General features: G+C 31.0%; 3 protein-coding genes across 4 annotated transcripts; 1 reads left to right on the forward strand and 2 right to left on the reverse strand.

Moving 5' to 3' along the window:
* Positions 1-2,967: 2,967 nt before the first annotated feature.
* LOC135136619 (craniofacial development protein 2-like) lies at positions 2,968-3,477 on the reverse strand. The gene has a single exon (XM_064065982.1). The coding sequence runs from the start codon at positions 3,475-3,477 to the stop codon at positions 2,968-2,970; it is 510 nt and encodes a 169-aa protein (XP_063922052.1).
* A 1,828-nt stretch (positions 3,478-5,305) lies between these two features.
* Positions 5,306-12,308, forward strand: LOC135136333 (retinol dehydrogenase 13-like). 2 transcript variants are annotated; one of them, XM_064065566.1, is made up of 7 exons: positions 5,331-5,391; positions 5,448-5,545; positions 5,600-5,765; positions 5,817-6,071; positions 6,130-6,298; positions 6,355-6,562; positions 12,155-12,308. In XM_064065566.1, exons 2-7 carry the CDS (start codon positions 5,481-5,483, stop codon positions 12,255-12,257), a joined length of 966 nt encoding a protein of 321 aa, XP_063921636.1. In that variant the 5' UTR covers positions 5,331-5,391; positions 5,448-5,480; the 3' UTR covers positions 12,258-12,308. The 2 variants fall into 2 exon arrangements, with proteins under 2 accessions (XP_063921635.1, XP_063921636.1); XM_064065565.1 differs by having other exon boundaries at positions 5,306-5,545.
* Positions 12,270-22,126, reverse strand: LOC135136332 (retinol dehydrogenase 12-like). The gene is made up of 6 exons (XM_064065563.1): positions 21,978-22,126; positions 21,803-21,921; positions 21,347-21,607; positions 12,779-12,988; positions 12,519-12,729; positions 12,270-12,460 (listed from the first exon to the last, which is right to left on the reverse strand). Exons 1-6 carry the CDS (start codon positions 22,067-22,069, stop codon positions 12,310-12,312), a joined length of 1,044 nt encoding a protein of 347 aa, XP_063921633.1. The 5' UTR covers positions 22,070-22,126; the 3' UTR covers positions 12,270-12,309.
* Between the last annotated feature and the right edge of the window lie 35 nt (positions 22,127-22,161).

A 22,161-nucleotide genomic window follows, 5' to 3' on the forward strand; every position in this document is an offset into this window, starting at 1 on the left:
AATATTTTTATTTGCATAAGTTTATTTCACACCAGATTTTTTGTTGATGAATGTTTCCGTCATATAAATTTGCTGATTCAATTTAAATCTCACCTAAGAATTATTTGTTGTTTAAACTTTCACAGGATTGTATGGCGAATGTAAATGTTGTTTATTGCCCTTTGAAACTTTGACAGTTGCTCAGTTGTTGTTCATATTAGACACATAGAGATTGCACATTTAAAATGGAATTGAGGTTAAATAACACCGAAACACGTAGCACAAGCGGAGGGCGCGGCTTCTAGTGGGGGATAGCGGGATTTGTCGCGCCATCTGCACAAGGGATGCAAGTTTTGAATAGATTCAGTGGGAACGGTCTGGACGATGAGACATTGTCAGCTTATTTATAGCTTATTTATAGCCTAGTTTTCGACCGTAACGACCTGGTTATTTCTTGTGCTCTCTACTCATACGCAGTGTATGCTCATTTGTGTGAAAGAACGTCTTCCCGTCATTTTTCAAAAAAAAAAAAACACAACGTAGGTTCCTTTTGTTAGACGATCACAGCCAAGGCCAAATTTTAATTTTTCTCGGGCCTTTCAACTTTTTTCAAGTGTCAATTTAAGTTTGGGTTACCACATTACACAGAAAAGGACTTCTTTCTTATATATAATTCAGCTCTGCAAACCTTAAAGGCCCTGGGCTTTCTTAACAATAATTTTCCATTTGTTCCTGTCGGCTGCTTTGGATCTCCAATCTTCAATGCCTAAGTTTTGAAGATCTTTTCGAACATCGTCTATCCACTTCAGTTTTGGCCTTCCTCTCTTTTTCTTTCCTCCTTTTAGGCGGTCTAATACTTTCCCAATTGTCCTTTCCTCTGGTGCTCTTCCGACGTGGCCTAGCCATCTTAGTCTCTGTGCTCTGATTATCTTCGTGATTGTTGGTTCTTCTTCTCCATTGGTCTAGTTCTTTTATACCTCCATATATCTTTCGTAGTATCTTGCGTTCCCATACTTCCAACTTCTGTTCCTTTTCGTTCGTTAGCGTCCATGTTTCACTAGCGTACAGGACTGTAGGTCTTACTATTGTCTTATATACTTGTTTCTTTGTTCGTCGTGTTACATTCTTACTCCTCAGAAATCTGTTTAATCTTCCTACACTCTTGTTTGCTTTCGCGATCCGTTCTTCTATCTCTTCGTTCATTTCGTTTTTGTTTGTAATTACTACTCCTAGATATTTTAACCTATTTACTTCTTCGAATTCGTATGTTGTTCCTTCTTCTGTAGTTACTTTCAGTGGTTTTGCTGGGGTTTCTTTTGTTTCCATCTTCAGAAACTTCGTTTTCTCTTGGTTGATCGCTAAACCCATTCGTTTCGCTTCTCTGATTAGATTTTTTGTCATTTTCTTCATTTCTGCTTCTGTTCTCGTTATACATGTCACGTCATCTGCAAAGGCTATATTTTGGTGTCTTTTTTCGTATATCGTGCTCGTTCTGTGGATGCCACTTCTCCTTATTATTGCTTCAAGTACTAGATTGAACAGGGTAGTTGATATTGGATCTCCTTGCCGGAGTCCTGTTCTTACTTGGAATGGTTCTGACAACAGACCATTTATCCTGACTCTGTTTCTGGTGCTCTGCAGGGTCATCTTTATCAGTTTTATTAGTTTTCTTGGGACTCCCAGTTCTTGCATGGCTTCTAGCAGTTCTTTCCTGTTAACCGTGTCGTAGGCTTTTTTAAAGTCTATGAACAGCAGATATAAGTTGATTGTCTGTTCGTAATGTACTTCTTGTAGTTGCTTCAATATAAATATCTGGTCTACAGTAGATCTATTTTTCCTAAACCCTGCTTGATATTCTCCTACTATTTTTTCCATATGCTGCTTTAGTCTTCGGTTGATGCAAGTGGCCATTACCTTATACGTTACGTCTAGCAGCGCTATTCCGCGATAATTTTCGCATTTCGTAATATCTCCTTTTTTAAATATCGGGCAAAGTACTGCTTCACTCCATTGTTCTGGCATTTTCCTTCCTTCCAACATTCTAGCACTAGTCGATGTATCTCTGATGCTACTGTTTCTCCTCCGTACTTTAGCATCACGCCCTTTATTCCGTTTCTACGAGGACTTTTGTTGTTTTTCATCAAAGTATTTTGCCCATCGTTTTATTCTTGCTTGTTCGTCTCCTATCAGGCTGCCGGCCTTGTCTTTACAATATATTACTCGTGGTTGATAGTCTCTTTTCTCTTTTTTCACGTCCTGGTAGAAGTTCCTTATTTCATTCTTGTTGAAGTTTTCTTCTATTTGTCGTATTTGTTCTTCCATCTTTGCTCGTTTCTTATTTCTGCATATCTTCTTGTACTTTTTCCTTTTTTCTTGGTAATCTTTTTGGTTCTTCTCATTTTTTGATTTTAGATATTTCTGTCTGGCTGACCTCCCCGCTTCTATTGCTTTTCTACATTCCTCGTCAAACCATTCGTTTCTATTTTTGTTGTCTTTTTTCACGAACCCTAGTACTTCTTCCGAGGTCTTCCTTATGTTCTCTTGTAGTTCTTCCCACCTCTCTTCTATAGGTATATCTTGCTCTGTTGATCTTATTCTCTCATTCATCTTTTGTTCGTATTACTGTTGTACTTCAGCTTTCTTAAGTTTGTTTACATTTATATCACGTTGCGTCTTCTTTCCTTCTTTTTCCTTCGGTATTTCTTGTTTGAGGTCTGCTCTTACTAGAAAGTGGTCTGAATTCGCTTCTGCTCCCCTGTAGCTTCTTGATCTGGTTATTAGTTGGGCATCTCTCCTTTCTACCAGGTCTATTTGGTTGACCGTTTTTCCGTCAGGCGACATCCATGTGCCTTTGTAGATCTCTTTCTGCGCAAAGAAGGTGCTTTTGACTACCATTTTGTTTTCTTCTGCAAACTCTATCAATTTTTCTTCATTTTGATTCGTTTTTTGGTGTTTGCTTTCTTTCCCGATTGTTGGCCTGTAGCAATTCTATTTATCTATCATTGCGTTGGCGTCTCCTATAACCATTTGAATGTCATGCTTTGGTATTTTCACATATTCTCCTTCTAGTTCTTCGTAATATTCTGTTTTTACTTCTAGATCTTTGTCTTCAGTCGGTGCATGTATATTCAGTAGGCTTATTTTCCTGTACTTACTTCTCAATCTTATATAGCTCATTCTTTCTGAGATTGGTTTGAAGGTAATTACTGCTCCTTTCAGGCTCTTCTTCACCATGAATCCTGTTCCTAGTTCTCTGTTGTCAATTCCGCTATTAAGTAATATGTAGTTGTCTATTTCAGTGATGAATTTGCCTTTTGGTTTCGTCTCTTGTATCGCTGCTACATCTATATTATACCTTTGTAATTCTTGAACTATTTGTTTGAGTTTTCCTTCGCTATATGTTCCTCGAACATTCCATGTTCCTATTCTAATTTTCGGGTTTTTCTTTCTCTTCGTAATTCCTATCGGGTCATCCATGAGCTTTGCATACGTCGTCATTGTTTTCCGGTGTGTGGTTTCTTCCTCTGTTAGTTTTTTGGATTTTCTTTGGGGTGCGACGGTGCTTTCACTAATTTGTCTAATTTAGTGTCCCAATGCCAGACTTCTCCTGCCCATATCATCTTTTTGTACCCTACTTTTGCCTCGACTCCTTTCCCTTTTTCTGCTGCTGCTATTCCTCTTATTTTCTTCTGTATCTCGCTCTCTTGTTTGGTGTAATCGTCTTCAATAAACGTTTTTGATCCTTTTAATTTGTTCTTCTGTTTCATGATTGCTCTTTTTGTGTCCCAGTTCTCTATCTTTGCTACTACTATGTCGTATTTTTCGCTGACTAATCTTGCGTCTTGTATCTTAGTTTGGATTCCTACCTTATTTTTTAGGAGTTCTTCAACCTCTGCTGTTATTTCGCTTCCTTGTAGTTTCCCTCCTTTGATTACGATGTTGTTTCTCCTTTCTGCTTTTTCCAGTTTTTCTAAGTGTTGTTCCACTCTTTCTAATTTTTCGGTCAGTTTTTGGTTTTCTTCTCTTAGTGTTGTTACTTCTGTTTGGTGTGCTCTTTGGTCTCTTTTCATTTCTGCGATTTCCTCCATTAACGTTTTGAATATATTCTTTACTTCGTCCATGTCTCCTGCTTGTACCCTCTTCTGCTTTCTCTGTACTCTTTGACCTTCCGATGATGGTGAAAAGGAGGTTTCTCTTTTTCGTTTCTGGTTGTCTTGTTCTTCTATTGCTAGTTTGTGCCCTTTTTCCGGTTCAGGATTCCCGTTTAGCATTCCCTGGCCGACTTTCTTGCTTCCTGTGTATCTAGTACGTTCCTGTGTTGTTTACTTCGTGCCGCGATAATGTCACCCAGACTATCTCTTCGGAGGTTAGGTTCTTTTGATTCCACACTTTCCCGAATAATTGCTGTCCTTACACTTCTTGGTGCTTCTTACTCTTATTCCACTTCACTTCTTTGTTTTCTACTACTTCTCTTTCGCTTTTGACGCTCGATATCTCTCGATTTTCGAGTTTGGATTTCGGAGCGTGTTCTGCTTATCGTAGTCAGGACCGTGGGACTTTCTTACCATTATATAAATTCCTAGGAGAAACACCTTGAAACAAAACTGCGCGATTTCTATAGTGCATAGTCGCTTACATGCTGAAAGTATTAAAGATGAAGATTATTCTCATGCTATCAAAGTGTGGAATACTTTTAATATTCATACATTAGGACAGTATTCCGATTTACATTTGGAAACTGACGTGCTTCTTATAGCTGATGTATTTGAAGCTTTTCGAACTATGTGTTTCAGAAATTATCTGTCTAACAGAAATCCGAACTGACGGCAAACAGACAGACAGACAGACAAATGGAAGTGGGAGCCATGAAAATTCGAGAAAATATGAAAATAGCTAGTCGTCCAATGAATTCGTTTATAATACTTCCTTACCTTACGTTCGTTTTTCTTTCATTGTCCATAATAACTATAATTTGTGAATAGTTTTAGTAAGAAGCTGACTTTCTTTGTTACATTTTCTACGTGAAGTGTGCCATTGCTTTATAAATAACCAAAAAAAATTGATATTATTACTTTATCGATTATTTCGTCCTCATATTTCAGTTGCATCAGTCGTTTGGGTTATCTGAATGGTGGCTAAATGCTAAGTATTAATAAATATTTCGTTTTTACTGCATTATTTAGAATTAACTTCTTGTAGTTTAGTAATGTGTATATCGGGTTGTATAAGCCAACTAGTGATACCAGTGATCATATCCAATGAACCTATTTCTTACTAAATTAATAGAGAACTGACGTTTTTCATTTTCTAACCAAGTCTAACAACATACAAAAAGTAGGGTTATAGTTTGCTCCGTGGGGTGGTCGAATAGATGTCGAGGATTTCGAGGTGTCGGTAGAAGACAAAAATATTGTATACCTTTTAGTGAAATCTACAAAACAAATACTTTAAAAATGTTCAAAAAGCAGGTTTCGAAGCCAATTAAAATCCTTAATTTTAAAATGTCGAAAACGATGTTTTACGCAAGCGGTGCTGCAGCCACTATGGGCATCACGTTGTTAATCAAGTACACGGTATACAATAAAAACAAAACGTTCTTGTCACTTGCTTAAAATTACAGGGAATGGACCGGAGGACAAAAATTACAACCCAATGTCTTGGCCGAGGGAAAAGTAGCAATTGTAACAGGAGCTAATACAGGTATTGGTAAAGAAACGGCACGAGATCTGGCCAAACGAAAAGCGAAAGTGTATATGGCATGTCGTGATTTAAAACGTTGTGAAGAAGTATTTAAAACTGGCAAAGTTGCTATGCAAACATAATTTTTTCAATTGCAGGCTAGAAGTGAAATAGTTTTAGAGAGCAATAATAAGTATGTGTACTGTAGGGAGTGTGATTTAGCTTCATTTCAATCTATTCGAAATTTTGTTGAGCAATTTAAGTCAGAGCAACAACGTTTGGATATTCTTATTAATAATGGAGGAGTGATGAGAACTCCCAAGTCCACAACTAAAGATGGAATTGAATTACAACTAGGTGTTAATCACATGGGACATTTTTTGTTAACTAATTTGTTATTGGATGTAATGAAGGTAAGCTACATTGTTTTAAACATTAATTTATTTATTGTATTAATTTGTACTTCTACAGCAATCTGCACCAAGTCGAATTGTCAATGTTTCAAGTGTGGCTCATAAAAGAGGGAAAATAAATAAAGAAGATTTGAATAGTGATAAAAGTTATGACCCAGCAGATGCATATGCTCAAAGTAAATTAGCTAATATTCTTTTCACAAAAGAACTAAGCAAGAAATTAGTGGGTAAATTTTGTTAATACATACAAATTTGTTAATGTACTTATGCATGTTAATATCAGGCAGTGGAATAACAGTGAATGCTGTGCACCCTGGTATAGTGAATACAGAAATAATTCGCCACATGAGCTTCTTCAATAGTTGGCTGGCAAAAATTTTTATTAAACCTCTAATTTGGCCATTTATTAAAAACCCTGATCAAGGTGCCTATACTGTAATTTATGTAGCCTTGAGTAATAAATTAAAGGGTGCAACAGGAAAATACTTCAGGTAAGATAACACCATTGTTTAAGTGTATTATAGTTGGACAACCTATACGGACAATCACTTTCCCATGTAGAAAAGAATGAATATATATTTTACATCTCACTCGCTTCACTATGAAGTGGCGGTACCTTACGAAAGGGGGTAAAAATAGTCCGTAAGCACGTGATGTCGATAAGGTAGTAAACGAACGTATTAATCAGTACGTTGTACGGGGAGCAGTCACAAAATAAGCAAACGTACGGGTTGAAGACTTTGCTGTAATATATGTAGGTATATGTAGTGCATACCTGTTTCAAGGTTAAGGTAACAAAAATTTAATATTATCGCGGTATACCTATTATCCATGAACTACATGGCTAACAAATATGCGTCCCTTCGTCCACTTTAAAGGTATACGAAATTAAACGACCACTACTTTAATTAATAAGTAACAAGTCATCTAATTTGCCTCCAGAATAACTATGGGTTATCATCAAACTATGAACACCAAATTAATTCAATATGAACATCTTCTTACGTATTTTTTTTATTAACAGTAGTCAAATCATTAAATACATATTATTTTTGAAACTAAAATGCATTTTATCCTAAGATTGTATCACAAAATATTCATCACCATTTAAATATATACGATTTAGACATCAAGAAATAAATTTAAAATTGCAAAAATTATACTAAAACAGCCTTAAATGTGTCTTGTATGTACGTGCTTATCAGTATGTAGGCATTTTAACGCACAACAATAATCGTTCTTTATGAGTAATGACTACTGTAACACAGTAAATCCTCGAAATCGAAAATTTAAAACACTGAAAAATTCAAATATGGGAAAATTGTAAAATCGAGAAATCGAAACATAAAAAAATCAAAAAAATAAAAATTGGAAAATCAAAAATTTTAAAATCGAGAAATTGAACAATCGGTTAATTCAAAAATCGAAACATCGAAAAATTGGAAAATCGAAAAATAAAAAAAAATTGGACAATCGAAAATTTAAAAATTCCGAAAATTGAAAAATTGAAATATAGAGGAACTGAAAACTCAAAAAATCGAAAAAAGTTAATAATTTAAAAATTGAAAAGTTAAAATTGAGAAATCGAAAAACTGAAAAATCACAAAATTGAACGAAATATCAAAAAATTAGGAAATTAAAAAATTGAGAAACAGAAAAGTCAAAAAAGCAGAGTCTAAAAATCGCAAACTTAAAAAATCGAAAAATTGAAAAATCAAAAACCTGAATAATCGAAAAATTGAAGAACTGAAGAACTGGAAAATCGAAATTTGAAGAAGTGGAGAAATGGGAATATAAAAAAATAGATTAATTGAGAAATCCGAAAACTAAAAATTCAGAAACGTCAAAATTTGAAAAATAAAAAATATTGAAGAACAGAAAAATCGAAAAATCTAAAATATAAAACATTGAAAAGTTAAAATATCCTAAAACTGAAAATTGGAGAAATCCAAATATCAAAAAATAAAAAAAAAATCTAAAATTTAATAATCGAAAAACTGAAAAATCGACGAATCGAGAAGTCGAGAATTTAAAAAATTGGACAATTGAAAAATCGGATAAATCAAAAATCTTAACATCGAAAAATCGAGAAACCGAAAAGCAAAAAATCGAAAAACCAACAAATCGAAAAATCGAAACATTGTAAAATTCAAAAATTGAGACATCGAGAAATCGAAAAATCAAAAGACAAAAAAATCGAGGAGTCGAAAAATCGAGAAGTCGAAAAATCCAAAAAATTGAGAAACCGAAATAGGCCAAAATCGAAAAATCGAAAACTTAAATATGGAAAAATTGATAAAGCGAGAGATTGAATAATCAAAACATCGAAACATCCGAATCCTAATAAATTGAGATCTCAAAGAATTTAAAAATTCGGAAATTTAAAAAATTCAAGTATAGAACTGGAAACTCGAGAAACCGAAAAATCTAGAAATTTAAAAATTAAAATATGGAAAAGTTGAAAAATTGAGAAATTGAAATAAAAAACAAAAAACCGAAAATCCAAAAATAAAAAATAGAAAAATCTAGAAGTCGAAAAATGAAAGAATCGAAGTATTGAAAAATATCAAAACTGAAAGAAATATCCAAAAATTGAGAAATCGACAAACCAATAAAGCGAAGTCGAAAAATCGAAGAATTGAAGAACTGAAAAATCGAAACTTTGAGAAGTGGGAAAATCAAAAATAGATTAATTGAGAAATCAGAAAACTGAAAATTTAACGCAAAAATTTGAAAAATTGAAAAATTTAAATACTGAAGAACTGAAAAGTCAAAAAATCGAGAAATCGAAAAAACTAAAATTTAAAACAATGAATAATTAAAATATCGCAAAATTGAATAATCGAGAAATCCAATTCAATTTGAAAAATTGAAAAATCGGGGCATTGAAAAATTGGAAAATCCAGAAATTGAAAAGCTCAAAAGAAAAAAAATCGAAAAACCGAGAAATCCAAAAATCGAAACATCGAAAAATTCAAAAACTGAGACTTCGAGAAATCGAAAAATTGGAGGATCGAGAAATTGAGGAGTCGGAAGCCGAAAAGGAAAGTTAAAAATTTAAAAATTGAGAAACTGAACAATCAAAACAACGGAACATCTGAATTCGATAAATTGAGAAATTAAAAAATTGAATAATCGAAAAATTGAAAAATTGAAATATGGAAGAACTGAAAACTCGAGATATCGAAAAACCTAGAATTTTAAAAAATTAAATATTAAAACATCGAAAAGTTTACAAATTGAGAAATCGAAGCATTAAACAATCGCAGAATTGAAAAATCTAAAGTTTACAATAAATTGAAAATCGAAAAAGGAAAAAAGCGAGAAATCAAAAAAAATCCATCAATTCAAAAATCTCAAAGTCGAAAAATTGAAATATTTAAAAATATCATAACTGAAAGAAATATTCAAAAAATTGAGAAATTAAAAAATTGGAAAATTGAGAAATTGAAAATCTAAAAAAGCAAAATTGAAAAATCGTAATCTTAAAAAATCGAAAAATTGAAGAATTGAAGATGTGAAAAATCGAAACTTTAGGAAATCCAGAAATGGACAAATAAAAAAAAATACTTTAGAAATCGGCAAACTGAAAATTTAGAAACGTGAAAATTTGAAAAATTGAAAAATCGAAATATTTAAAAACCGTAAAATTGAAGAGGACAAAAATTGAAAAATCGTATCATTGAAACATCGAAAGATTGAGAAATCGAAAAATAAAAAAATCGAGAAATAGAAAATTTAAAGAATGGAGGAATCGGAAAAGCCCAAAATTGAAATATTGAAAAATTGAGACACATAAAGTTGAAAAATCGAGAAATCGACAAGCCGAACAATCCCAATAGCGTATTTAGGTATAAATCACAAGATCAGGACTATTCTACTTTTTAAAATTTAAATAACATTATAAATTGGAAAATGTTGATTTTTTTTCCAAAAATCTTGACGTCCAAGGTGAACACTCGACACGGATGCATAAACCGTAAACGGGGCGAAACTACAATTTTACTATTGTAAAATTTGGAGATTGCGTCATTTCATTGTTCGTGACAAATTTTGGAGTGTGTAATTTGATAATACAATTTGAAATGTAAATTTTGTCATTCGGGAACATTATGTATTAAACCGTTAAGGTGTTCAAGAAGTTTGTTCACTTATTCGTTGTAAAGTCCAATGGTCGAAATGGGTTAGTTCTTCGTAGTGGATGTGTATCAGATCAACTCTAACGGATATCGGTTTATAGATAAATCGCTTAAAGCCGATATTGGCCTGAGTGTGCTTTGGTCTGTAGATCAAACAAGTTCTCAGGCGACGAAAAATTGCATGTGGAGGGAGACTTCGGATTACAAATCGTGCCAAGAAAGACATATTTGGGAGAGATGGATTTTCAGGTGCTTGACTAGCGGTAATTTTAAATTGTTTGCTGTCGTTCTCGAAGTGAAGAACACAATTTCATTAAAATGATAATTATAAAATTATCATGATCACTATTGGTGTTAATTAACACAAATGATTTCGTTAATAAATTCATAGAAACCTATATGGGATTTTTTCATGCCTTAGAAAATTAAAAAGTAAAAAATACAATAACAAAAATTTTAAAATGCGGTTTACGAAAAATTAGTTGACCTGTGCAAAGAAGAAAATTTTGGAAACGCTGACAAATATGACATCTAAAAAAAATAACACTTGAAGAAGTGCTTTCGGCGTAATATTTTTGATGCTCGCGTGAACAAAATACTCTATGTCAGTGTGCAGTGCGCAAAGAGTTAACTGTGCAGATCTAGCCGAAAATCCGAAAAGCAAATCGCTGTGTGTAGGGCCAGCATAACGGAAGTAATAAATCATCCCATGGGTTGAAGAACGTTGGGTCAGTGCAATGATGTCGGTGTTATATCCCGAGAGGGGCCCAATACACCCAATAAAATCGAACAGACAAAATAAAGCTTCAAACATGATTATTTTTATACAAAAATTCTGAAGTTTATAAACTGCACATTTTATTAATTTATTTATTTATTTTATCTTGTTTTCGAACTATAATAAACATTTCAAATAATGTCTGTAACTTATTTTAATGTAAATTATATTCATGTGGTTAACAAAATCAGATGTAATATTAGTGTGATTTTGACCTTATTCTAGATTTTATTACAGCAGAACGGGGTATCCTTTTTAAATTTTAGAAGTTACGGAAACTAGTTCAAGAAACAATTCGTTATCTCGTATTTTTGGAACAAAATCTACCAAAATGTCCGATAACAGCAATTGTTTTTCATAGAAACAAACAGTCTTCAAAGCAGCCTTTAACAACTCGATATTACAAACTTGCCTCTTAAGTTCTTTATGCTTTTTTTTCTCTCTTGTAATTATTTGTAATGTTAACGCCGAAAGTTTATGTCATTCTGTTATTTACTTTGAACATATATTTTCATTTTGTGTTAATATTTTTGTAACACCACGAATCTAAATTTTACTTAAAATCTTGTTTTACTTTAATCTTGTAAAACTAAACAATTATACCAGTTTAAAAACCCTTGGAAAGTTTCTGTCAGTCTTCAGATATAGTCAAATAAAAATAGGCGTCAAATTCATTTAAATTCAATTCTTTCTTATCACGTTACAACGCGTTGCTTCATATTTTTTATGTCAAGTATATTTTCATATTTTGTATATATATATGTCTATACACATTACTCCTTACGGAACAATGTTAATTACGGATTTATGGATAACTCCTCGTATAAGAGCAGAGTGAAGGGTGTTTGCCTTTGCTAATGTTTGATGGCGCCATCTGATTTAGAGTAAAATAAACCTAAAACGTTCGCTCACTGTAGTGAAAATGCGCGTTGACGAAAAATTTGTCCCACGCCCCCTGGATTCCTTGTCCTAAAGCTCACTATTTAGGCGAAGTAAAATTTGTATTAGGTTGTCCAACTATAATATACTTAAACAATGATAACACTAAATGCACAGTGGCGCAACTCGACCGAATAAATTGACACTGCGCAGGTCACGTGATGGCCTCTTTCATTTTGCACCCAACCATAATTGTGTCACTGAAAACTCATGCAGTTGTTTTTTAGCGACTGTGAAGAGGCAGAAGTTAGTGAAGCTGCAAATGATGAAACAACAGCTTCATGGTTGTGGGCTGTAAGTGAAAAATGGACACGACTGAATACATCATAAGATAAAAAGTACTTGTAGAAAAAAATAATTTATAAATTTTTTAAATATGTTGCTAGTTAGTTTTCCTCTGGTGTTCCACTTCACGTATGTTGTTTATAATAGTTTCTCCATCAATATTTACTATCTGGCAAGTTTTTCTGTATAATTCTTCAGATAGTTGGACATCATTCACCAAGTCTGAAGGTTTTTGCATTTCACAGTTGCTACAAACCAAAAAAAAAAAAAAACAGTTATCATTTAATTTATGAATTTTATAATTACCTAAAGTAACACCCAGAAACGTTGTGCAATGAAGGATCAACCGCTGTATACACAATGGTTTGACATCCTTGGTTGGGTGTTTTCATAAAAAGCCACATCCATGGCCAAACAGACAATTTTGTTGGAAAAGACGTAGTCAGTTTGGAGTTTCGCAAATGTTTGGTGCCACGTACAAGACCAGGATTTACAGCGTTAAATGTTAAGTGTGTGTCTGAAAACACTGATTTAACTAACTGTACTGAATTGTAATTTGTACTTACATTTTAAAAGTGAAGCCATGTGTTTTGTGAACATAGTTAAAGCCAGTTTGCTTTGACTAAAAGCTTCGATTTCTACAAAGTTTTTTTCTGAGTTTAAATCGTCCAGATTAATTTTTCCTCGTAAGTGTGCAACTGCAGACACATTAATGACTCGACCGTTGTCAGAGTTATTAAGTAGATTTAGAAGAAGATGCGTTAAAAGGAAAGGACCTACGGTGGTTAAGATACAAAATATACAAGTAGATTAAATGTTGGGTGATTGGTTACAAATATAAAATTGGTGTTTTTTTCATATCACATACTTCAAAGTTAAAATGGTCGATTATTTTGCATCCGTTTTTGTACAAATTTTCGCAAATTAATATCGATTTTTAAAATTCCAAAAATAAATTTGGCAAAAGTTCCCAAAGAACACTAACCATATAAACACTTGCTAGTTTTTTCCTTTGAGAAAATGAGGTCGCCCAAGGATTAGCTAAGATTAATAAATATAGCAACATAATTTGCAATTCAGTCGTCCTTGGAATTCCACTCCAAAAAGGCATTATGATAGTAGAAATGTTATATTTGAGTCATATTTTCGAAATGAACAGAAGACAGAAAGACATGTGGGAGTATTTTTGATTTTTTTTATCTTATTTCATATTAATTTTTTTTTAATAGATCCAGTTTCTTTTTTTGTACATTTTCGAACATGACTTGGAATTGGTATGACATATTTTTCGCTTCGAATTAAACTTTGATTAGTTGACTGACTGATATTTTCATAATATGAATTATTTGTTGTTGTTTTTTTTAATTAAAATAGCAAAAACCAAAGGAAATCTTTGAAAGTACGCGCCTTAAATAGTAATAATGCAATGAATTTTTTTCGGGAAAATGGAGTTATTTTTATCTTTTGGAAAGATTGTGTCCTACTTATTACTAATTTTTAAAAGTTTTTAGTGTCAATTTTTGTGGTTATTTTCGATATTAATACTTACTGAGAAAAAAAAATGAAAAATTAAAATAATCGAAATTCTGAAAAACAAATCTAAAAATAGGAAAGTCGAAAAATATTTAAAATTGAAAAATCGAAATGTCGAAAGATTGAAAAGCCGAAAAGTAAAAAATCGAAAAACTGAGAAATCGAGAAATCAAAAGATCGAAAAATTGGAAAACCAAAATCAGCCAAAATGGAAAAAGCGAGAAAACATCGAAACATTCAAATCGAGAAATCAAAAAATTGATAAATTGAAAGATTAAAAATAAAAAAAAATCGAAAATTTGAGAAATCGAAACATTAAAAAAAATCCAAAACCGGGAAAAATTGAAATATCCAGAAATCGAAAGACTGAGAAATCGAGAAGTCAAAAAATCTAAAAACTAAGAAACCAAAATAGCCCAAAAACCAAAAGTTAAAAATTGATAAATCGAGAAACTGAACAATCATAAGTTCAAATCTCGATAAATCGAAATCAAAATATCAAAAATCTAAAATTTGAAAAAATGAAAAGAAAATCCAAAACCGGGAAATCGAAAACTCGAAAGAGTGACCAATTGAAACATCAGAAAGTTGAAAAATGTAAAATTTAAAAATTCGAAAAATTGAAATATCGAGAAATCGAAATCTCGAGAGACCGAGAAGTCGAAAAATCGAAATATGCCAAAACTGAATAATTATAAGATCAAAACATCCAAATTTCGATAAATCGAGAAATCAAAACACCGAAAAACCTATAATTTGAAAAAATGAAAAATTGAATACTAGAAATCGAAACGCCAAAATTAAAAAAAATTGAAAAACTGAGACATCGAGAAATTGAGAAGTCAAAAAATCGAAAAATTGGGAAACCAAAATAGGCTAATATGGAAAAAGCGAGAAAACATCGAAATATTCAAATCGCCATAAATCGAGAAATCAAAAAATTGAAAAATTGAAACACTAAAAATAAAAAAAAATCTAAAATTTGAAAAATCGAAACATTATAAAACAAAAAAATCTAAAATCGGGAAATCGACAAATCAAAAGACCGAGAAATCAAAAAGCTGAAAAATCTAAAATTTAAAAATTCGTAAAATTGAAATATCGAGAAATCGAAAAATCGAGAGACCGAGAAGTCGAAAAATCGAAATATGCCAAAACTGAATAATTATAAGATCAAAACATCCAAATTTCGATAAATCGAGAAATCAAAATACCGAAAAACCTATAATTTGAAAAAATGAAAAATTGAATACTAGAAAATCCAAAACCGGGAGGTCGAAAACTCGAAAGACTGAGAAACTGAAACATCAAAAATTTGAAAAATGTAAAATTTAAAAATTTGAAAAGTTTTGAAGGAAATCAAGAAATCGAAAACTGAAGAAGTCGAAAAATCTAAAAACTGCAAACCCAAAAGAGACCAAAACCCAAAACTTAAACACTGAAAAATTGAAAAGTCGAAAAGCCGCAAATTAAAAAATCGAAAAATTGAAAAATCAAGATAGGCCAAAATCGAAAAGTCGAAAAGTTGAAAATTAAAAAATTGATAAATCGAGAAACTAAATAAAATAAAATAAATAAAATAAACTCAACAATCAAAACATCGAAACATCCAAATGTCGATAAATCGAAAAATAAAAAAATTGGAAAACCGAAAATTTGAAAAATGGAGAAATTGAAAAACAGAAAATTTAAAACCGAAAAATCGAGAGATCGAAAGGTTGGGAAAATGGAAACATCAAAAAGGTGAAAAATGTAAAATTTAAAAATTCGAAGATTCGAAAAATAGAAATATCGAAGAAATGATAATTCGAAAAATTGAAAAATCGAAATAACAAAAAATCGATAAAATAAAAAATTCTAAAATTTAAAAACGAAAAATCGAGAAATCGAAACGCCAAATTAAAAAAAATTGGAAAATTGAAAAATTTGATAATCAAAAAATCGAAACTGCAAAAAATTGGAAGATCGAAAAAGCGAAAAGCCGAAAAATAAAAAATTGAAAAACTGAGAAATCGAGAAATCAAAAGATCGAGAAACTGAGAAGTCTAAAAATCGAAAAATTAGGAAACCAAAACAGGCCAAAATGGAAAAAGCGAGAAAACATCGAAACATTCAAATCGCCATAAATCGAGAATTCGAAAAATCGAAAAACTAAAAAATTGAAACACTAAAAATAAAGAAAAATCGAAAATTTTAAAAATCGAATCATTATAAAACAAAAAAATCTAAAACCGGGAAGTTGAAAAATCGAAAGATCGAGAAATCAAAATATCAAAAAGCTGAAAAATCTAAAATTTAAAAATTCGAAAAATTGGAATATCGAGAAATCGAAAAATCGAGAGACCGATAAATCGAGCGGTCGAAAAATCGAAATATGCCAAAACTGAATAATCATAAGATCAAAACATCCAAATCTCAATAAATCGAGAAATCAAAATAGCGAAAAACCTAAAATTTGAAAAAATGAAACATTGAATACCAGAAAATCCAAAACCGGGAGGTCGAAAACTCGAAAGACTGAGAAGCTGAAACAACAAAAAGCTGAAAAATGTAAAATTTAAAAATTCGAAAATTTGAAAAATTGAAATATCAAGGAATCGAAAAATCAAAAGATCGGGAAATCGAGATGTCGAAAAGTCAAGAAGTCGAAAAATCTAAAAATTGCGAACCCAAAAGAGACCAAAATCCAAAAGTTAAACTGAAAAATTGAAAAATCGAACATCGAAAGATTCAAAAACTGAAACATCGAGAAATCGAAAAATCAGAAGATCGAGAAATTGAGAAGTCGAAAAGTCGAAAAATTGAAAAACCAAAATGGATCAAAATTGAAAAATTGATTAATCAAGATTTTGATCAATCAAAACATGGAAACATCCAAATCTCGATACATCGAGAAATTAAAAAGTTCAAAAAGCGATAAACTAAAAAATTGAAAAGTCGAAAATGGAGAAATCGAAACATCAAAAAAGGTTAAAAACCTAAAATTTAAAAATTCGAAAAGTTGAAAAACTGAAATCAAGAAAGTGAAAAATCAAAAGATCGAGAAATCGAGAAGTCGAAAAGTCAAGAAGTCGAAAAATCGAAAAATTGATAAGCCAAAAGAGGCCAAAATCCAAAAATCGAAAAGTTAAACATTGAAAAACTGAAAAATCGAAAAGCGAAAAAATGAAAACTCGAAAAACCTAGAAATCGAAACATCGAAAGATTCAAAAACTGAAACATCATTGAAAAATCAGAAGATCGAGAAATCGAGAAGTCGAAAAATTGAAAAATTGAAATATCAAGAAAGTGAAAAATTAAAAGCCCCAGAAATCGAAAAGTTGAAGAGTTAAGAATTTAAAAAATTGAAAAACTGGGAAGTCAAAAGAGAAAATCCAAAACTCGAAAAGTTAAACATTAAAAAATTGAAAAATCGAAAAGCCGAAAATTAAAAAATCGAACCATTATAAAACAAAAAAATCTAAAATCGGGAAGTTGAAAAATCGAAAGATCGAGGAATCAAAATATTAAAAAGCTGAAAAATCTAAAATTTAAAAATTCGAAAAATTAAAATATCAAGAAATCGAAAAATCGAGAGACCGAGAAATCAAGCGGTCGAAAAATCGAAATACGCCAAAACTGAATAATTATAAGATCAAAACATCCAAATCTCAATAAATCGAGAAATCAAAATAGCGAAAAACCTAAAATTTGAAAAAACGAAAAATTGAATACCAGAAAATCCAAAACAGGCAGGTTGAAAACTCGAGAGACTGAGAAATTGAAACATCAAAAAGTTGAAAAATGAAAAATTTAAAAATTCGAATTTGAAAAATTGAAAAATCAAGAAATTGAAAAATCAAAAGATCGAGAAATCGAAAAGTCGAAAAGTTGAGAATTGAAAAAAACGAAAAATTTTGAAGTCAAAAGAGAAAATCCAAAACTCAAAAAGTTAAACGTTGAAAAATTGAAAAATCGAAAAGCCGAAATGTTAAAAATTGAAAAATTGATTAATCAAGACCTTGAAACATTCAAATCTCGATAAATCGAAAAATCAAAAAATTGGAAAACCGAAAATTTGAAAAATGGAAAAATTGAAAAACAGAAAATTTAAAACCGGAAAGTCGAAAGATCGAAAGGTTGGAAAATCGAAACATCAAAAAAGTGAAAAATGGAAAATTTAAAAATTCGAAAATTCGAAAAATAGAAATATCGAAGAAATAATAATACGAAAAATTGAGAAATAGAAAAAATCAAAAATTCAAAAATTAAAAAACGAAAACTCGAGAAGTCGGAACGCCAAAATTAAAAAAAAATCGAAAATTGAAAAATCAAAACATTGAAAAATTGGAAGATCGAAAAATCGAAAAGCCGAAAAGTAAAAAATTGAAAAACTGAGAAATCGAGAAATCAAAAGATCGAGAAATTGAAAAGTCTAAAAATCGAAAAATTGGGAAACCAAAATAGGCTAAAATGGAAAAAGCGAGAAAACATCGAAATATTCAAATCGCCATAAATCGAGAATTCGAAAAATTGAAAAACTAAAAAATTGAAACACTAAAAATAAAGAAAAATCGAAACATTATAAAACAAAAAATCTAAAACCGGGAAATTGAAAAATCGAAAGGTTGAGAAATCAAAATATCAAAAAGCTGACAAATCTAAAATTTAAAAATTAGAAAAATTGAAATATCGAGAAATCGAAAAATCCAGAGACCGAGAAATTGATAAGTCGAAAAATCGAAATATGCCAAAACTGAATAATTATAAATTCAAAACATCCAAATCTCAATAAATCGAGAAATCAAAATACCGAAAAACCTAAAATTTGAAAAAACGAAAAATTCAATATAGCTGAAATTCCAAAACCGGCAGGTTGAAAACTCGAAAGAGTGAGAAATTGAAACATCAAAAAGTTGAAAAATGTAAAATTTAAAAATTCGAAAATTTGAAAAATTGAAATATCAAGAGATCGAAAAATCAAAAGATAAGCCAAAAGAGGTTAAAATCGAAAGATCGAAACATCGAACGATTCAAAAACTGAAACATCGAGAAATTGAAAAATCAGAAGATCGAGAAATTGAGAAGTTGAAAAGCCGAAAAATTGAAAAACCGAAATAGGTCAAAATCGAAAAGTTAAAAATTGAAAAAGTGATTAATCAAGATTTTCAACAATCAAAACGTGGAAACATCCAAATCTCGTTACATCGAGAAATTAAAAAGCGATAAACTAAAAAATTGAAAAAATTAAAAAAAGAAATCTAAAACCGGGAAGTCGAAAATCGAAAAATCGAGAAATCGAATTTCAAAAATGTTAAAACCTAAAATTTAAAAATTCGAAAAGTTGAAAAACTGAAATCAAGAAACTAAAAAATCAAAAGATCGAGATATCGAGAAATCGAAAAGTGAAGAATTAAAAAAAAATCGAAAAATTGAGAAGCCAAAAGAGGTCAAAATCCAAAAATCGAAAAGTTAAACATTGAAAAACTGAAAAATCGAAAAGCCGAGAATTAAAAAATCGAAAAACCTAGAAATAGAAACATCGAAAGATTCAAAAACTGAAACATCGAGTCAAGAAATCGAAAATTCGGAAAATTGAAAACTCGAAATAGGTTAAAATCGAAAAGTTAAAAATTGAAACATTGATTATTCAAAATTTTGAACAATCAAAACATCGAAACATCCAAATCCCGATACATCCAGAAATTAAAAAATTCAAAAAGGGATAAACTAGAAAGTTGAAAAAATTAAAAAAAAAATTAAAACTGGGAAGTCGAAAATCGAAAAATCAAGAAATCGAAACATCAAAAAGATTAAAAATCTAAAATTTAAAAATTCGAAAAGTTGAAAAATTGAAATTTCAAGAAAGTGAAAAATTAAAAGATGTCGAGAAGTCGAAAAGTCAAGAATTAAAAAAAAACGAAAAATTGGGAAGCCAAAATAGGCCAAAATCCAAAAATCTATAATTTAAACATTGAAAAATCGAAAAGCCGGAAACTAAGAAACCGAGAAATCGAAACATCGAAAGATCGAGAAATCGAGAAGTCGAAAAACTGAGAAATCGGAATAGGCCAACATCTAAAAATCAAAAACATAAAAATTGCAAAACTGATAAATCGAGAAATTGAACAATCAAAACATCGAACATCCAAATCTCGAAAAACCAAAAATCGAAAAATTGAAAAAAAGAAAATTTAAAACCGGAAAGCGAAAAATCGAAAAACAGGAATTGAAACGTCAAAAAGTTGAAAAATCTTCAATTTAAAAATACGAAAAATTGAAAAATATAAAAAGTAAAATATTGAAAAATTTAGAAGTCGAAAAGTCGAAAAATCGAAATATTGAAGAATCCCAAAACTGAAATATCGAAAAATTGAAGATTGGAAGAAAAACTGAAGAATGGAAAAACTGAAAAATCCCAAAACTGAAATATCCAAAAATTGAGAAATTAAAAGATCGAAAAATCGAAACATTGAAAAATTAAAAATTTGAAAAATTGAAGAATTGAAGAAGTGAAAAATCGTAACAGTCGAAAGTCGAGAAGTCAAGAAATGGGAAAATTGAAAAATCGATGTACTTAAAAATTGCAAAACTGAAGAGGAGAAACATCGGTAAATTCAGAACTCGAAAAATAAAAAATCGAGAAATCGAAAATTTGCAGAGTCCAAAAATTGAAAAATCGGAAAATTTCAACACTGATTTTCTAAAATTAGGTAATCGAAAATTGCAAATCGAGAAATCGAAAGTTGAAGAATCGAGAAATCGAAAAACCAAAAAATCGAAAAATTCTTGTATTTGGATAAAAAATCAACGCAGTTTCATAAACCACAAGTTGAGGACTACGTTACTCTTTAAATAGTCAAGTTATTTTACTATGGTATAGGATGCATGATGACGATTCTAACAGTATTGGTAATTTGAGGAATTTTACTAGTAACGAACATCATTAAAAAATATTTCTTAATTGAACAAAAAAAAAATTGTTGGATGCTGATAAAAACAATGTATAACAATATTTTACAATTTAACTGTGAAACTGAAAAACCGAATGTTCTGAAATCTTGTAAACGTTTTAAGACTATGGTAAATTGTTAATCAAAATTTATTTGTCTGTTGCGTCCCAAAAAATGGAGAACGCCATTTCAAAACCATCGAAACTATGCAAAATAGTATTAAAATATTACTTGTGGTTTATCAATGCATTTGTGAAGTGAGAAAAAATGTCATGGCCTGACTAGGATTCGAACCCACGTCTCCCACTTGCCGGGCGGGTGTTCTAAACCCCATTTTCCCCGAAAATTTCAGTATATAGTACTTTTATTATTAGTATTATATTGGACATATTCTCAACTAATATACCAACGTGTCCTTTTATTTTATTATGAAAAACTTACTTGAAACATACCTACTCTTAATCTTGTCAGTGTGGTTTAATCACGGACACGCTAAATCCTGTTCAAGGATGACTAGATTCTAGATTACAAATTATGTAGCGCGACCGGTCTATGTGCAACATAATCGACCAATGTTTGGTTTGAGTTGGTACCCATGTTCCTGGTTGTAGCAACCATACATCATGAGCCCAAAAATTCATAAATTATTTTAGTTAAAAAAACACTCACCGAAGTAGTTGGTGCTAATTGTTATCTCATTACCATCAACAGTTTTCTTGTAAGGGTGGAAAATAATTCCTGCATTGTTAATTAGAATATCAATTTTTTCGTATTCAAGATTTATTTGGTTGGCGAATTCACGGATACTAACAAAATCTGTTAGATCTATCAATTTTATAATGGCATTTGTTTCTGGACATTCTGTCAGTAGGGTTTCTAGTGCACATTTTCCTTGTTCTGCGTTTCTAACGGCTAATATTATGGTAGCACCTAAAACAGAAAAAAAAAGAAGACAATTACATCCGGTGTACCGCAGAGTTAAGTTTTAGGATCAGTTTTATTCCTCTACACATTAATGATTTATCTCCATGTTCAACTACAAGTTCATTTATCATATTTGCTGACTATACAACAATTTTGCCGCATCAAATAAAAATTTATTTATTTTTTGCAGATAGACTTTACCTCTTTTTGCAAGATGTTTAGCAGTAGCGAGTCCAATTCCGCTGGATCCTCCAGTGATAATAACGATTTTGCCATCGATTCTATTTTCACTTGGACAGTAATTACCTCCAATATACCTCCTGAAAATTGTTCACTTTTATCACCAGAAACAAATTTTTAATGTCAATAAGCAAACCTAATGATTCCTACAAGACAAAGAATTAGCGATAAAATATAGGGCCACCAACAAGCTTTTGCCGCCTCCAACTGCTCAAAAAATTGTTCCATTTTACCCTAAAATCATACAAACGTCACACACCGAAAACATAACAAGACGGAAATTGTTATTTTGTTTCAACACAATTTAATTGTTTTAAATT

Source organism: Zophobas morio, unplaced genomic scaffold (assembly GCF_036711695.1).
Source record: "Zophobas morio isolate AGI-343-1 ecotype UQ-CSIRO unplaced genomic scaffold, CSIRO_AGI_Zmor_V1 ptg000026l, whole genome shotgun sequence".
In the NCBI taxonomy this organism is placed as follows: domain Eukaryota; kingdom Metazoa; phylum Arthropoda; class Insecta; order Coleoptera; family Tenebrionidae; genus Zophobas; species Zophobas morio.

What these genes read in the sequence shown, in the direction of transcription:
- LOC135136619 (XM_064065982.1), bottom strand. Translation starts at nt 3,477, where the DNA reads ATGACGACGTATGCAAAGCTCATGGATGACCCGATAGGAATTACGAAG.
- LOC135136333 (XM_064065565.1), top strand. Translation starts at nt 5,433, where the DNA reads ATGTTCAAAAAGCAGGTTTCGAAGCCAATTAAAATCCTTAATTTTAAA. An exon ending in ATTTAAAACGTTGTGAAGAA is followed by an intron (nt 5,766 to 5,816) that starts GTATTTAAAACT and finishes TTTCAATTGCAG; the next exon opens with GCTAGAAGTGAAATAGTTTT. An exon ending in GCAACAGGAAAATACTTCAG is followed by an intron (nt 6,563 to 12,154) that starts GTAAGATAACAC and finishes GTTGTTTTTTAG; the next exon opens with CGACTGTGAAGAGGCAGAAG.
- LOC135136332 (XM_064065563.1), bottom strand. Translation starts at nt 22,069, where the DNA reads ATGGAACAATTTTTTGAGCAGTTGGAGGCGGCAAAAGCTTGTTGGTGG. An exon ending in TGTCTTGTAGGAATCATTAG is followed by an intron (nt 21,922 to 21,977) that starts GTTTGCTTATTG and finishes AACAATTTTCAG; the next exon opens with GAGGTATATTGGAGGTAATT. An exon ending in CATGGCTTCACTTTTAAAAT is followed by an intron (nt 12,730 to 12,778) that starts GTAAGTACAAAT and finishes CAGTGTTTTCAG; the next exon opens with ACACACACTTAACATTTAAC.